The sequence below is a fragment of the Mastomys coucha genome, unplaced genomic scaffold (assembly GCF_008632895.1).
Source record: "Mastomys coucha isolate ucsf_1 unplaced genomic scaffold, UCSF_Mcou_1 pScaffold22, whole genome shotgun sequence".
Classification (NCBI taxonomy): Eukaryota; Metazoa; Chordata; class Mammalia; order Rodentia; family Muridae; genus Mastomys; species Mastomys coucha.
Genome location: NW_022196905.1, coordinates 92,161,886 through 92,179,249, shown reverse-complemented (window position 1 = coordinate 92,179,249; position 17,364 = coordinate 92,161,886). Strand labels below are relative to the sequence as shown.

The window sequence follows — 17,364 nt, the reverse complement described above, 5'->3', positions numbered from 1 at the left end:
TGGTTCTCTGGAGTCTAACTTCTTGAGTTCTTTGTATATATTGGATATTAGCCCTGTATCAGATATAGAGGATTGGTGAAGATCTTTTCTCAATCTGTTGGTTGTCATTTTGTCCTATTGACAGTGTCCTTTGCCTCACAGAAGCTTTGTAATTTTATGAGATCCCATTTATCAATTCTTGATCTTAGAGCATAAGCTATTGGTGTTCTGTTCAGGAATTTTTCCCCTGTGCCCATGTGCTCGAGGCTCTTCTCCACTTTCTTTTCTATTAGTTTCAGTGAATCTGGTTTTATGTGGAGGTCCTTGATCCACTTGGACTTGAGCTTTGTACAAGGAGAAAGGAATGGGTTGATTTGCATTCTTCTACTTGTTGACTGCCAGTTGAGGCAGCACCATTTTTGAAAATGCTGTCTTTTTTTTCCACAAAGGTTTTAGCTCCTTTGTCAAAGATCAAGTGACCATAGGTGTGTGGGTTCATTTCTGGGTCTTCAATTCTATTCCATTGATCCACCCGGCTGTCAGTGTACCAATACCATGCAGCTTTTATCACAATTGCTCTGTAGTACAGCTTAAGGTCAGGGATGGTGATTCCACCAGAGGTTCCTTTATTGATGAGAATAGTTTTTGCTATCTTAGGTTTTTTGTTATTCCAGATTAATTTGCAAATTGTTCTTTCTAACTCTGTGAAGAATTAAGTTGGAATTTTGATGGTGATTGCTGTAGATTGCCTTTGGTAAGATGGCCATTTTTACTATATTAATCCTGCCAATCCACGAGCATGGGAGATCTTTCCATCTTCTGAGATCTTCTTCAATTTCTTTCTTCAGAGACTTGAAGTTCTTGTCATACAGATCTTTCACTTGCTTAGTAAGAGTCACACCAAGGCATTTTATATCATTTGTGACTATTGTGAAAAGTGTTGTTTCCCTAATTTCTTTCTTAGCCTGTTTATCAAATTAGAGGAAGGCCTCTGATTTGCTTGAGTAAATTTTTTATCCAGCTACTTTGGTGAAGTTGTTTATCAGGTTTAGGGAGCTCTCTGGTGGAATTTTTGGGGTCACTTAAGTATACTATCATATCATCAGCAAATAGTGATAATTTGACTTCTTCCTTTCTAATTTTTATCCCTTTGATCTCCTTTTGTTGTCTGATTGCTGTCTAGGACTTCAAGTACCATACTGAATAGGTAGGGAGTGAAGGCAGCTCCTCTTGTGGAAGCAGAATTAGCATCAAAATGTAAACAGCTCCAGGGCAATCTACAACATTTCCCCTTTTTGTCCAATTAAAAGGCTTTTTTCTTTCAGAGATATATTGAACACAACTATTTCAATTATGTAATTTATAAAGTATAAGATTCATTTACTACCCAGTCCATCAATTTTGTCAAATTAGATAAAGCACCCCTACCATCTATCCTAACTTAAAAGGCTTATAGTTTTATATTTGAATTATGTCCTGGTTTTAGCTTGTATACCATCTGAAAACCATCCTCTCAAATCTATATCATCTCTCTCTCGATGCTAACCAGCTTGAGTTTGCGATGAGACTACAACCAGTCTTCAACCCTGTTAGAATTTACCTGACAAAACATAGCTTCCCTTAACCAGAATTAACATCAAAATGCAAACAGCACGGGGCAATCCCCAGCAGTTAAGTAATGGACACTGCTGTCTAGATCAACACCCATGGCCCATTCCCCTCTCTGCATCCTTTGCAGCTACACTCCACTTTCCATCTTAAGCAAGTTAATTAATACCTCATGTAACTAGAATTATAAAGTGTTTGCCTTTTAGTGACATCTTATTTCATCCAATAAAGATTAGTTTTAAATTTTAATTTAACAGTGTTTTTTAATTATACAAAACAATTACATGATTTAAAAGTCAAGTTTTCAAACACAGGTTTTATACAGATACCTAGTGTCTCTCTCTGACAGCTCAGCCCTCACCCCCTTTTTAAAAAAAAAAAAAAAAAAACTCTATTTATTTTATGTATATGAGTACACTGTCACTGTCTTCAGACACACCAGAAGAGGGCCCTGGATACCATTACAGATGGTTGTGAGCCACCATGTGGTTGCTGGGAATTGAACTCAGGATCTCTGGAAAAGCAGTCAGTGCTCTTAACCACTGAGCCATCTCTCCAGCCCCAGCTCAGCCCTCCTTTGCTTCCTCAATCCCACACAGGCAGCCAGTTAAACATTTTTGGTTTATCCTTTTACTTTTAAACTAAAATAAGCAACTCGCATATTTGTATTTATTCCTTTGCTCTGAAATGGCTGCATATAAGAATGTGAATGCTGCTGCTGCAGCATGCCACACCTGTTCTCTGCTGCTCTGGGACATCCCAGTGTGAGCATTAGCTCCTCACACACAGTTCTTCCTTCCCTCCCACTCTTAGAACCGACTCCTCGGTTGCCTCGATGAGCTTAGGATTACAAGGTGAGGTACATACCATGTGCTGTGCTAGTATTTGTTGAAAATCTGTAGCAAGTGCATTTGAAGGAAAAAAATGTTCTTGTGACATCCAAGGAATTCTTGTAAAAATGTCACTAACCTGGGGAAATTAATGGAAATATGTAACCTGTATGGGTAATTCCAAGTGCAGAACAACAGAGTAAATGTTCTTTTGAAGCAAAGCATGGCAAAAACTTGAAACACTGCTGGCATTTGTGTGGCAGGGCATCCTTTCTTCTGTAAGACATGATAATTATCAACACCATGTATGGCATAGGCTTATCCAGGGTTCTAGCACAAACCAGAGTCATAGACTATGCCTGTAGGTACTTCCTTCTTCCATTGTTACATCCAAGATCACAGAGCAGGAACAAGGAAATCTGAGATCTGTGACATTTTCTAAATTTTGCTATAATTTTTCTCTCCTCCCTTTGTCTTCAAAATCTACTCGAAAATTACAAAACAATGCTAAGTGCCCTGACTTTCCATCAAATGAAAGTTATAAGATATTCCAACACTTCAAAACAGAATCCCAGCAATTGTTTGTACTTAGCATTGTGTCTCTCAGAAATACTGGTAAAATCGACCTGGGCAGCGGTTTTGTGTTGCTTGCTCTTTAGAGGGCGGTGAAGTTGGGCAAGGAGGAGTAAAGTAGCGAGTACTCAGTAAGATCACTAAATGCTTTTCTCTCTGAGCTGAACTCTCTACTGTCAATGCAGAGAGAATCACAATCTTTAGGCTATATGTCTGACTTTATATACAGTTGCAGTAGGAGCTGTATCAATGTTACATGTGCTCTGAGCAGATAAAATATATGCACAATGTGATGGACAATAACTATTAGTAACTGTAGTAGAACAAATGGAGTCAATATTTTTATTAAACTAGTTATCTTAGTTATATATTTACAAATATAGAGAGTTGAAGATTAGGAACATGTACTTTTCAAAACAAGAAACAGGGACTGGAGTGACAGCTTAGCAGTTAAGAGCACTTATTGCTCTTGCAGAGGACTCAGGCTCAGTTCCCAGCACCCACACAGTGGCCTTCAACCACCTGTAGTCACAGTTCTAGGGGATCTGGTGTCCTCCTCTGACCTCCATGGGGACTGTACCATGTGGTGCACTTGCATACATGCAGACAAAAGACTTACATATAGGATAAAAATAAATAAAAAATAAAAATAAGAAGCCACTATAGAAGTTGCCAGGAGGATGCTCAGCTCTAGCATGTCTTTAGACTGCCTTTTCTGAGATCTGTGATTGGCTGAGAGTAGATCTGGAGCAACAGGTAATATCTGCTGCAGCTAGCCTCTCAGAAACGTATACAATTTCACTCTACCATAACTTATACTTGCTGGCAATTCTGTTACAATTTCCCCTAAAGATCCTATATCTTCATTTAAAGACAATATTTCCTGTGTGGAATGTGCTGGGGGATCTAGGCATGGCTGGAGGGGGTAGAAGTAAATATTATTGAAATATTATTGAATGTACGTAACTATCAAAGAATAAAAAATAATATTTATTTTCATTCAGCTCTTATAACTGATTTATATACTATAACATACTGTAGCAGATGTGTCTCTAAAATACTGTTCTAACAATTTTGGTCACTGATCTCCCTATGCACATAGTTATTTGTGAAGTCATATGCTATTGTAGCTTAATTTCTTAAGTTTAAAAAGAAAGCAAATATAATAAGGTGTTTAAACAGATCTCAGTAGAAGGTTTTTGTAGAGCCCACTTTAGAGTTAGGGGCAGATGAGCAAGTGGCGCCATTACTAACGAACCACAGGGCAGAGAGCTTATAACTTCAGTAGCTTAAAATGCCAAGACAACAGTGGAAAGAGTTACTTACTTTTTTAAGAAATGCAGATGGTGCTATAGTATCCAAGCCATTGTCTGTAGCACACAAGTAAGTGATTCCATCAATAAAGAGAGTATGGTAGACATAGCTTTGAAAAGAATACATCTATTTATAATATTGAAGAAATTACTTACCCACACACTGAATTACTTGTTTTTCATTTAGAAGCAGTCACTATGGTTCAAAAACTATATACACAATTTATATGTAACTTGTTTTTGAGACAAGACTTCACTATGTAGCCCAGGCTGGCTTTCTACTTGCTGTGTAGCCTAGGCTAGCCTCAGACGTTTGACAGTGCTGCTTCCCGAGTGCATGGGTTACAGGCATGTACCATTTCACTTGGGAGGACAGAGAACTCTCTGTTTTTTCAGGTCAGGGCCTTACTTTGTGGCTCAGGTGGTCTTGAGCTCACACCTGTAGCTAGAAGAGCTTTTATATGTTTCAAAAACTAGATGATGTTAAGTTGAAAGTTGCATCAATGTAAGGAAATCGCACTAAAGGGGAAATGAGATGATCTGATTTTATCTATCATACAGACTTGAAATGTCTTTAATGAAGCAACAAGTCTGTATCTCTCCTAACACAGCAGGAAATACTGTCACTGATGTCTGCTCCCACACATTCTTAGGGCGACAGTTCCTTCTGCACTTCTTGGCTTTCCAATACAATAATTTAGCATCTCAAGCTGTGAATTACTAATGCTGAGTAGTCTAGAGGACAGGACAAGCAGGGAAAGGAGAATGAAACTTGTCCCAATTTGCTAAAGTATGCATTGTCCAGATAACACCAACTTCTAGGCTGCAGCCAGGCCCTTGGGGAGCTCCTCCATTCTTCACTGCTTGGTGCCTAGACTGCAGTCTTTTTGAATACAGTGTGTACTGGCTGATTTTGTGTGTCAACTTGACACAGGCTGCAGTATCACAGAGAAAGGAGCCTCCCTTGAGGAAATGCCTCCAGGAGATCCAGCTGTAAGGCATTTTCTCAATTAGTGATCTAGGGTGGGAAGGTCCATTGTGGGTGGTGCCATCCCTGGGCTGGAAGTCTTGGGTTCTATAAGACAACAAGCTGAGGAAGGCAGGGGGAGGAAGCCAGCAAGGAACATCTCTCCATGGCCTCTGCATCAGCTCCTGCTTCCTGACCTGCTTGAGTTCCAGTCCTGACTTCCTCTGGTGATGAACAGCAATGTGGAAGTGTAAGCTGAACAAACCCTTCCCTCCACCCCCCCAACTTGCTTCTTGTTCATGATGTTTGTGCAGGAATACAAACCCTGACTAAGACACAGCATCTCCAATTGATTAACAGGCAACAGACTTGGCCAGATATTAAATTGGATATATCTAAGAATGAGAACTTCAAGAAACAGATCACATGAATAAAATGTGCCACCCAGGATGGCCCTAGCTCTCCATGCTTCTGCCCTCCTCTCTCCAGTGCTGGGGTTCCAGACAGAAGTGACCATATCTGGTTTGTGTTTAATGATCTTGGAAGAAACTGCTAAAAAAGAATGGCCACTTCCACCATCTACTTGAGTGTGGTTTTTAAGACTCTTGACACCCGATGTGAAATGAAGAGGCATTTTAAATTTATGCTTATAATATTATTAATAAGACCTGGAGGCTATTTTTAACATTAAAAAATGCAAATACTTGGTATCTAGAACATATGTTAACTGACAAAAGCAAATTAAAGTCTCCCACGTGCACATGCTACAATGAGAGAAGTATGAATACCTATATTCGTTACATAAGAAATTCCTAAAGAAGCAGGACTTGTAGGAAAGAAAGAAAGAAAAGGAAAGGAAATTATAAGCCCACATCTTGTTCAAAGTGCTTGCCTGTCTATAGAGGGAGAGAGCAGTGTGCAGAAAAACAGGAATGAAGATTAGACCTGGAAGGAACTGGCTCTGGGTTTCATTTTGGAAACACATGTCATTTTGCATAAGTATAGATGCTATTCAGCAAAAGCTTTTAAAGAAACAATCATTAGAAATAAAACAAAATAAGAAAGATGACTTCAGTCAAGTGGCCCAAACAAGATGATGGTGGCTGGCTATGTTAGGAAGGGAGAGGCACAGATTCACTGATTGATTGGATTGGATCTAGACCCTGAAGGTTGCTGGCACTAGGATGGATGACCGCGTCATCTCAGATGCAAATTAACAAGGCATTAAATGCCACCAAGCACCAGCACTCTTGCTGAGGATTGAGCCTCTGGACCTGGCTGCTAGGAGCATGGGGATCTGTGTTTGAGCAGTCAGCAAACCTAGACAACGAGGAACTATAAATTCTTTAACAATAAACTGTCTGGAAAGGGGTGGAAGGAGAATGTGCAAAAGGAATGAAGCTGGAAGGAGGCAGGGCTGATCCACTGCTGAGAGGCCCTTTCAGGTACCTTGGCAACCAGGAAATAACTTTGCAGAATCGAGGTAGTTGATATTCAGGAAGGGAGGAAGGAGCGACCGCACTAGACCTGTGTTGGCCTGGGGGTGGCTGGCAGGGGACTGACTGACTGCTTTTTAGGGGTAGGTGGCAGCTACTATTGGGAGAAGTCCCTTATAGTACTTCAAATAAAAAAAAAAGCTACAGGCTTTTTATTTTGTTTATCATAAATTTTGTTAAGTTTCCCAAGTTGGTCTGCAATTCCTGAGTAGCTGGGACCACATGGGTCACCTGGCCTGGATTTGTTGTTTGTAACTATTTTTTTTTGACAAGTTAAAATAAGCTCCTTTTTATTAAAAAGAAGAAGACGAGAAGGAGGAGGGAAAGGAAGAAAGAAAGAAAGAAAGAAAGAAAGAAAGAAAGAAAGAAGGAGAGAGAGAGAGAAAGGCAGAGAGAGGGAGAGGGAAAGAGAGAGAGGGAGAGGGAGAGGGAGAGGGAGAGGGAGAGAGGAGACAGACAGACTGGCTGGCCAAACATGGTGACCCACTAGTAACCTCAGCACTTGGAAGGCTGAGGCAAGAGGACTGTCATGAGTTCTAGGCTAGCTTGGGCTACCCTGTCTCAAACATTAACAATAACAACAACAGGCAAGCAACCTAAAATAACAAATTCTCTTGATTTGCCCACCTGTTTCTTTAGTAGTGTTTTAAGATTGGTTTAGAATATACGAAATATCCCAAGTAAAATTTAACAGTAATGGCTAATATATTTTAAAATAGAAGTTTCTTTCTTTCCTTCTCTCTTCCTTCCTTCCTTCCTTCCTTCCTTCCTTCCTTCCTTCCTTCCTTCCTTCCATGAATGAAGTTTTTTAGGTATATGAAAAGCCATGGAGAAAAACTGAATAACAGAACACTGTATAAGCCCCACATCCCAGTAAGGACATTTCTGATACAGTGATGTCCATATATCCTGAATTGTTCAGTTGCATGGCCCTCCCTTCCCTTTGCATAGGTAGCCATTGTCCTGGACTTGGCAACTATCACTTCCATTCATGGTCTCACACTTTCACATACAGACTTCTCCCTTCCCATGAGGTTGGCCAATAGTGTGTGCAATGCCTTTAACTCTCCTCATGTCATCATTAGACTCATCAGCTGGAAGGAGAATGATTGACTGAGTGCACCTTACCTTCCTATTTGAATTATGGTCGTTGGTTCAGCTTTCAGAAGCGCTTGTCTAAGCACCTTTGCAGCAGCTTCCTAGGGAAAAAAAAAGCAGGATTTACTTTGTAGAAGACTCAGAATCTCCTCAGTGTTCTACAATTACCAACATCTGATTAACTTATTAAGGAAAACCCTTTCTCCAAGAGAATTTGGTGTGACTTATGCATGGTAAGAGGTAAGACGCCATAAAAATGCTTGTATGAACTAAAGGAAAGTAGGTTACATATATTTACATGTAAGTATGCAAATATAGGCTGCATTAGATAATCTTATCTTTACAGTCAGATATCACTCATGGTTTTAAGGCTGGGAAGCAGTAGCTAATCAAGTATCTTTTATTTTCTTTCTTTTTCTCCCCCTCCTGGGGGGAGGAAGCTGAGGACCAAATCCAGGGCCTAGGCAAGTGCTCTACCATTGAGCTAAACTCTCCAAACTTTCAAGTGTCTTTTTGATGTCAGTTACCTGATAAAACTGTATGTAAAATGTCTGGGGGCTGGAGAGATGGCTCAACTGTCAAGAGCATGCGTGTAAACCCCTGAGTTCAGATCCCAACAGTCATTTAAGAAGCCAGGAATGATCCCAGGTATGCCCATACTGGGGTGGGGGAGAAAAGAGGGAGAAAGGGGGAGCAAGAGGCATCCCTACAGCTTGCTGACTGCCAACCTGGCTGAAAATGCAAACTCCAAATTCAGGGAGAGGCCTTAACTCAAAAAAGAATGAGGTGCAGTGGCAGGACACTTGATGCTTTCCTAGGGCCTTTGGGTGCACACAAGTGAGCATACAGCTCTCATACACACACTCAGTAAACACACACACACACACACACACACACACACACACACACACACACACACGCTCCAACACATAAGCTTTAAGTTGTATGTGTATGTGTGCTCATTTGTGTACAGGGATATGTGTCAGATACACATGAGCTTCTGAGGATTCTCCTGTCTCTCTCCCATCTCTGCACAGGTGTGCTATAGTTACAGATGTTCTCAGCTCTGGTTGGGGGGGGGACTTTTCCTTGACTTCTGGAGATGTGAACTCAGGCCCTTGTACTCACATAGCAAGTGCTTTTATCCACTGAGACATCTCATCCACTCCAGAGTGTATATAAACTGTTAATGGATTAAGAACATACATTTTTTTATTCTCTGAATACATTTAGCAAATTGCTCTCCAGGATTACTCCCTCAATGCTTAAATCTTCTTCTCTGTGGGTGTCTGTGGGGTGCATTGTGTTACTCGTGGGGCACGCATGTGGAGCTCAGAGGACACCTTTAGGGAGGTTCCAGGTTCCAGGGATCTAACTCAGGCCATTAGGCTTGACAGTAGTGTCACCGAGCCATCTCACCAGTCCTACTCGCCTCTCTTTAAGACACTAATGTTTGCCAAGAACTCTTGTACCTGCCTATTCCTTATGAAGGCATTTCCTGGGGGAAATGTAAGATGTTATAATTATGCAGAACGCCTTACCGTCCGTTAAGTGGAATCCCATTACTCTGCTTTAAAAGCATGAAAGGAAGTTACCTAAGACACATAGACAGCCACACTCCTAATTAACTTTTTCATTTTCACAAACTAACACTTAAAATAGAAACTTTTATGGACAAGTAAAGCCTATGAATGGTAGAAAGCAATTGCTGCTGCCTGAAATGTCAAGGAGACATTTTCTAGGACAGACTTTCCTAGGACACTTGAAAAATTAAAGGGATACAACATTTCTGTTGCTTCACCATTAGTAATAAAACACATTTTTACAGCTTCCCCAAGTGTTTTTTTTTGCATAATATAAACTATGATATTACTGCAAGACTGAAAACAAATGACAGCAGGAGACTGAGTATGAGCCAAAGTGGGCTCTTGTGTTTCTGAAACTCACATGCTGCAGACCCACTGACTTGTCTAGGGGCTTCAGGAAGAATTCAGTCTAACCTTGGAATCCTGGAACACAGTTGGTCAGCTCTTGTAATTTAAGTTTGGTATTAAGTTTTTTTCAAATAAAGTCTCTTGCCGGGCAGTGGTGGTGCATGCCTTTAATCCCAGCACTTGGGAGGCAGAGGCAGGTGGATTCCTGAGTTTGAGGCCAGCCTGGTCTATAGAGTGAGTTCCAGGACAGCTAGGGTTACAAAGAGAAACACTGTCTTGAAAAACCAAAAAGAAAAAAAACCGTTTCTGTGGGGGGGGGAGGGGGAGAGGGATCGAGGGAGAGGGAGAGAATGAGTGTTTTTGGCACCATGGGAAACCATGACATCCTTTCTAATCCCTTAGCTCAGAGCTATATTCCTTTCCTCTGTGGTTGGCTTTTTGCACAGCAGGCAATCTGTACTTGTAATCCACTCCTGGTTGCAGATTGCTTCCCTCTTGTGTTCTTACCTCCTGTATGCTTCAAAGGAGAGGCCATTTGACCTCTGACAACCTGTGACTTCTCTTAATAAAGTGTGTTGGGAACTTACAGTGTGTTATGCTGTCTTTGCATTCAACTAGGAAGGAACACAGAGTTAAAACATCCCCTTACATGAGATCTGATGGCAGAGACAGGCAAGAAAAAGAAGATTCCCGTTCAGCTTGGTTAAGTCGTTTGGTGGAGAGATGCCATTAGCTTTGGCATGGAGACAAGGAAAAAGTGGGAAAGGTCTCAAAGTACTGATTAGATTACACTGTCCCAAAGGGAAGAAAAGTGGTTTCTAGGCAGAGGGCCAGGAAGTACAGAGGTGACCTTGAGAGCGGTGGTAAGAGGGCACATGAAGCCAAGTTCAGGGTAGCAGAGGGCGAGGCCAATTGCATGAAGGAAGGAGAGAGCAATTGAAACATCCCTTCACTTGGGGAGGGCCTGACCACCAAGTGGAGGTGTCCTTGCTTCACTCTGCCTGTGATCAGAGGCCACCAAACACGGTGCAGGTGAGCGGGAGAGAGAGTAGTGTAGGCATTTTGTGAAGTGGTCTCTTGAGCAGAAGTGTGGAAGCAGCCTTTGAGGAAGACATGTCAGGAGGCACTTCAGTGAGCTTGGTAAGAAGAAATTAGGGCTGGAATGAATATATGATTCAAGAAGAGGGAGACCCAGGGATATCCAGGTGTGTTCAGGAGACAGAACCCGCAGGCGACTGAGGAACAGATGTGAAAAGGAGAGGAGGGTGACTCAGTCTCCACTCAAGAGTCTCCAGAGGGAAACTCAAGCCTGGAGACACATGAAGAAACCCTGGGGGAGGGCGGATTTAGTTTTGTTTGGGTGTCTGCTATTAGGGCGTGTAACTCTGAGAGGAAGGTAGCTTTGGAAGTGGGACAATGCCACAGGAGTGAGTGTCTGTCCAGCTAAGGCCTGCAGCAAAAAATCCCAGCATGTAAGGGACTGGCAAAGAGAAGAACTTCAGGAGGCTGAACTGCATGCTCGCACACCCATGCTCCCTCTGTCCCCTCAAAGCAAGAGGCTGTCCCTCCTCTCTTGCTAGCAGTTTGGGTCCTTCAGGTCTTGCTCATAAGTGTGCCCACCTGAGCTATACATATTCTTTCCATAAGAGTAATGTGTTTAGGGGTGTCTCCACACATTAACAAGTGAGGGCCAATATTGGAACATGATTCCTCTATTGGCCAGCCTTCCTCATTTCCTATATTAAGTTCAGGGAGAGAATGGCTTCTTTTTAGCATCCTCAGTCCCTTGTTTCCTGCTCGGTTGGCCCAAGGCAATCTGGCTTCTGACTCCTCTACTACTTCTTCCAAGGGTCTCACAGTATGACTGATGGTCACCTTCCTGTTGTCTAGATCACCAATTCACTCTTCTTAAACAGGGCTCTCTGTTCTTCCTTCTCTCCTTCCTTCGCCCTGCACACTTCCTGGGCAACCTTCCACACTTCTATTTCAGCTGCCACACCCAGCCTTTTGGAGTAGACACACTCACGACCTACTGGGCATATTCTGGCTTTCAGAAATAAGGCAGAAAATAAGCATATAAAATGCATTAACATTTTAACAAGCAATACAACTTAGTATGTTTCAAACTGCAATGCACCCCTCCTTCTGCATTCCCCTAGTCCTCTAAGTCCTATCCTTCTCTATAGTCTCTGCTCTTTAAGCTGCCAAAGAAAAACTGTGAGAATTATCCCTTCAGATACTCAACCAGGTATCAATGCTAGAGGGCATTTATTTACTAAGTGTCTGGATCTGCTGCTCTTTTCTCCCTGTGCCATGGCTGCTTTAGCTCGGAGCCTTAGGATTTATTTATAGTTCAAATAGTCGTAGTTGGTTGTTTCTCTTTCGGCTCACTCTTTACATTGTAACCAAGTAATCTTTGTACTTTCGTTTGTACATCGTGAATTGCTCTTCAGTTTTCTAGGACACACACACACACACACACACACACACACACACCCCTCTCTGTCCAATTTTCTGGCTTCATCTCCAGCCTATACACAGAGATTCTGTGCCCTAGCCACAATGAGGTTCTTGGGAATCTCCAAATACCATGTTGTTCTCTCTGTGGTGTCTACCTTCCCCTTTCCTGTGCTAAACTAGTAGTAGTTTCTCTGTACAGGAGTATTACAGCCTATCTTCAGCAAAACACCTTTTATGGATCTAAGGTCCAGATAGAATATTAGGCGGCATCTGACAATTTTTAGGGGCGTGTGTGTGTGTGTGTTGGGGACTGAACTCAGGGCCTCACATATCCTGGGCAAGAGCTCTAACATTGCGCTACAGCTTGTTTTTTCACTTTTTTTGAGACTGAGTCTATATAGTCCACGCTGACACCAAACTCGTGGCCCTCCCATCCTGAGTGCTGAGAGTTCAAGCTGCGCTGTCTGCGACTGAAGTAGTTTTGAGACCCTTATGCGTTCTTTAAGTGTGTGCAGAACTGCAGGTCATTTCCGGGCGGAGAAAGTCTTGTAAAAGGACTATCAACTTGGATATGGTGATAAATCTGCCAGACACCCGCGGTGCAGTACCAGCCCCAGCCCCTGGGTGGCGCAGGCGCAGCTCCCGCCTCGGGCTCTGAGCTTCTGCCCCGGCCCCAGAGTCCTTGGAGGTCGCCCCGCGTCCTGAGCGAGGCCTGGCGGGCGCCAGCCTCGAGGAACCGAACCCTCAGATGCGGAGGCGCGATCCGCAGGTACCTGATAGGCGCCGCCGCTCAAGGCCAGCTCTGCCAGGACCGCTCGGCCATTAGCGACGCAGCTGTAGGTGATCGTCATAGCCCGCAGGCCAGTGAGAGTAGCCGATCGCCTCCTAACCGCCCGCCACACTGGCACCGCTTGCTCCGCGCAGGCGCGAGGAACGGTTGATTGACAGAGGAGGAGGCGGGGCCACCCGTGAGTCCGGCAGAGCCTGTGAGCAGGCGAGGGCTGCGAAAATGCTGGGGGTTCCTTGAGGTCTCTGTCCTCCGGGCAGTCCGGAAAACCATTTAAGAACTGTTTTACTGCTTAGGCCTCACCTGCGTGTGAATCAGTCACAATCTAGGAATGAAGGGGAATGAAGACTTGGTTTTAAAAATACAGTTAATTGTGGCGTCAAAGTCACCCACGGAGATTTGAGTTCGAATCCCCAGAACTAACGCTGACAAGAAAGAAAGAAAGAAAGAAAGAAAAAAAGAAAGAGGGAAAAAGAAAGAAAGAAAAAGACATGGCGGCTGTAGGGTGGAATCTCCTTTGAGGAGTGGAGTGGTGGAGACAGGTGTATCCTAGGAGCTCATTGGCCTACCTGAATTGATAAGCTTCAGGCCCCATGAGTCTTGGTTTCAAAAAATGTGGAGACCAACCTTGGAAGATGCGTCTACATGTGCACGCACATATCACACACACACACACACACACACACACACACACACACACACACACACCACGCACGCATGCAACACACTTAAATTTAAGCAAGCATTGAAGCAATCTCTTGTGCACGGCCTGCATTTGGTTGTGGGAGGATGAAGACCTCCTCTGAGTTGTTCTGGAACTATTCACAGAACAGCACACTCTGAACAAATTCTAGTTACAGCCATCTGTGCTTGCGGTGACAAAAATGTTCACAGCATCGAAAGGAAAGCAGGGACCCCGTTACGGGCATAAGTGCTCCAAAGTTTCCCTCTCTGACGTTGCCCAGTTAGGGTTCTCTGTGTTAATTATTCTCTACCCTAATGGCGAGGTCAAGCAGTGCCCTGCTCTGTGGGCATAGCAGTTTGTCCTAAGGAGTCATTTTATTTCTGCTACTTCAGCAGGTTAGTGGTAGTAGGTTTCCCCTAGACCCATGACCTATCCAAACTCAGGTTCTTGGCCACTTTTTAGTGTCTTATATGAGTTCCATTTCAAGAAGTGGGACTTAAATCCAATCAAAAAGTGGAGGACTGAAGAGATAACGATTCAGTGGGTAAGAGCATGTGCTGTTCTTGCAGAGGGCCAGGGTTCAGTTCTCAGCACTTACATAGCTGCTTACAACCATGTCTGACTCCAGTTTCAAGGGATCTAACACCTTCTTCTCTGTGGGTTCCAGGCATCACGTGGTGCACAGACATACATGCAGGCAAATACTCATCCAATGAATATATCTTTGGAGTTGTAGCATTGGCTCAGTGGTTAAGAGCACTTGCCGCTCTTACATAGGACCGGGGTTAAATTCCCAGTAGTCACACGGTGGTCCATTATCATCGGATCCAAGGGATATGATGTCCTTTTCTGACCTTTGTGGCACAAGACACATACACTTTACACACACACACACACACACACACACAAACAAGCACACACACACGCACACACACATACAAAATACCCATACACATAAATCTGAAACAGAAGTTGGCCACTCCCATATCACTTGTGCTACATCAGTGCACTGCAGGTTCTAGACTCTTGTAGATGGTTTGTGGCTTCGTGAAATTGGCTATTACTTTTCTCCTCCAGGAGTGTGCAAAATACTTCTCAGCACAAGTGCTAGTCAGTAGAGGCAGATCTTCGATTTGGGCATCAGTTTGATTTCTCCATGTTTAATAACATAAGTAAATGTTTCTTCAGTAATAGGGCCTTGCTACGAGATTAGGGTTCAGCTTGTTTGCTTTCTTTTTCTAATATTTTGAGATTATAATAATTATAGCATAGCATTTCTCCCTTCTCTTTTCTCCTCTTCCCTCTTCTAAACCCTTCCATGTGCCCCTCCCCCACCCCCAAATCCATGTCTTCTTTTCACTAATTGTTACTGCATGCATACACTACATATATGTACATATCTATTCCTAAATATAACCTGTTCACTCCATATAATGTTCCTTGTATGTATGATTTCAGGGATGACTGTCACTGGACAATCAATTCCCAGCTTCACTCAGTTGCCTGTAGTTCTTTGTGTAGGGATGAGAGCTCCTGGGCTTTTCCCCATCCATGTTGCCATGCCCATCGGTGTCCTTGTTCAGCTTGTGTTTGTCCACTCATGTTGGTGAGACTTTATGGGTGCAGTTTTTGAAGTTAGTAGGAGACACCATCTCACAGCAAAGTCCCTGATCTCTTAAAATCTTTCTGCCCCTCTTCCACAATATTCCCTTAGCCTTAGATTTGGTGAGAGTATTTTACAGAAGGTATCCGTTGGGGCTGGACTTCACAACTTGATTGATTGTGGTTTTCTGTAGTGATCTCTTTGTTGCAAAGTGACGATTCCTTGACGAGGAGTGCCGACTACACTTATTTATGGGTATCAAGACGAATGCTCATAGAATGTTGTTAGGGATTCTGATGGTCTAGTAAACCAGATGCTGTAGATCCTCTGCTAATAACCATGACCTCACTAGCACTGAGTTAACCGTTAAGCTAGCTAAATTTTCAGCACCAGCTGGACTTCTCTCCTGTTGAGTAGGTCTTAAGTCTAATTAGAGAGCTCTTGGTTATTGCCAAGACAAGAATCCACTCCTGCACCATTAGCATCGTCCTGTCATGCTGGTCATAGATGTGGTTCCTGGGCATCACAGGGCAGGACTGTTGGCTGCTTTCTCCCTTTGGAAGCTTGCATGGTACCACCTGGTACCATGAGAGCTAGTTCTCAGGGACTGAAAATTCAGGTCAGTTCCAGCTCAGGAATCTCTGGGTATTGTTTCTGAAGTGCATGGTGTCTTTGTCAGCTAACTTTCTTATATATTCCAGGACCATCTGCCCAGGAAATAAACCACAGTGGCCTGGGCCTCCCACATCAGTTATCAGTCGAGAAAACCCCTTATAAGGTATTCCTACAGATTAACCTGATAAAGATTCACTTGACTCTCCTCAGGAGATTCTAGGCTATGCCGTGTCAACAGTTAATGCTAACATGTTCCTGTCCTATCTCATCTCATCCCTGCTTATGCCTTTAAACTCCAGTATCCCTCCCTCCTTTAAAATTTTGTATGTATCCTGCCATCCCTCCAATTTTAAAAAGTTTGGTTGTGAGAATGTAGGCTTCCATATAGTTTTATATGCTCTTCCTTTGGATTAGCCTCAAGGTTTCTACTGCTGTAATGAAACACCATGACCCAAGTAACTTAGGGGAGGAGATGGCTTATTTTGCTGTGCAGCTTGTAGTCCATGACCCAGGAAGGCCAGAGCAGGCACTCAAAGTAGGATCCTGGGAGAAAGAACTGATGGAGAGGCCATGGAAGAGTGCCACATAGTAGCTTGCTCCTTATGGCTTGTTCACTTGCTAATCCCACTGAATGAGAGTTAAAGACCACTGACTCAAATTTTTTAGTCAAATTAAGCAAGCTTTATTTTCTTCTTGAAAGGGCTATCTCCCTAAAGTAGGAGAAAACAGGAGAAAGTGAGGCTGATATAGCTCAAAACCTGCAAGACTAGGCAGGGTATTTCCAAGGGTTTTCAGTTATGCAGGAACTTGGCAGAGCATCTCAAAATTATTTGTCATCATGGTGAAAGTCACAGTATGGTCAGAATATAGGGGTGTGAAGCATGTCAAATTTCAGAAAATGGGTAAAGACATAGTCAAACATAAGTTTTACAGAAAACAGGAATGGACTTATGTTGACCTTGTAATAAGGTGGCTTCTAATCTTAAGATGGAGTCAGGCTGGTCCATCACACTTTGCCTTCTTATAGCACCCAGGACTACCAGTTGAGGGTCCCCCCACCAATAGTGAGCTGGGCCCTCTGATATCCATAGTCAGTTAGGAGAATGCAACAGAGGCTAGACCACAGGGCAGTCTGGGGTGGACATTTTCTCAGCTGAGGTTCCCCTTTCCAAAATGATTCTAGCTTGTGTCAAGTTGACATAAAACTAGCTGGTGCCCTTTCTTTCCATCTTCTTTCCCACTCCAGTGTGTGGGACTTCTAACAGAGTCCTTTGGGACTCTATTCGTCCTACTGGATTTCCCAGCCTTGATATGAGGGTTTGTTCCTAGTCTTAATCTATCTTGTTATACTGTAAGGAGAAATTAAAGCTTTAAACTTGTGCTGACTAGGAAGAAAAGTTATGGGCCTAAGAATCC

At 43.1% G+C, this 17,364-nt stretch overlaps 1 protein-coding gene across 2 annotated transcripts in view; it reads right to left on the bottom strand.

Annotated features, from left to right (window-relative positions):
• LOC116067922 (vesicle-associated membrane protein 712-like) overlaps positions 1-13,158 on the bottom strand; it is a 45,995-nt gene extending 32,837 nt beyond the window's left edge. For both annotated transcript variants that reach the window (XM_031336913.1, XM_031336914.1), the window contains exons 1-4: positions 13,032-13,158; positions 7,895-7,965; positions 4,317-4,413; positions 2,455-2,556 (exon numbers count right to left, since the gene is read on the bottom strand). In XM_031336913.1, the coding sequence (XP_031192773.1) occupies positions 2,455-2,556; positions 4,317-4,413; positions 7,895-7,965; positions 13,032-13,109 (348 nt within the window). In that variant the 5' untranslated portion in view covers positions 13,110-13,158. The remainder of the gene's footprint in view (positions 1-2,454; positions 2,557-4,316; positions 4,414-7,894; positions 7,966-13,031) is intronic.
• Between the last annotated feature and the right edge of the window lie 4,206 nt (positions 13,159-17,364).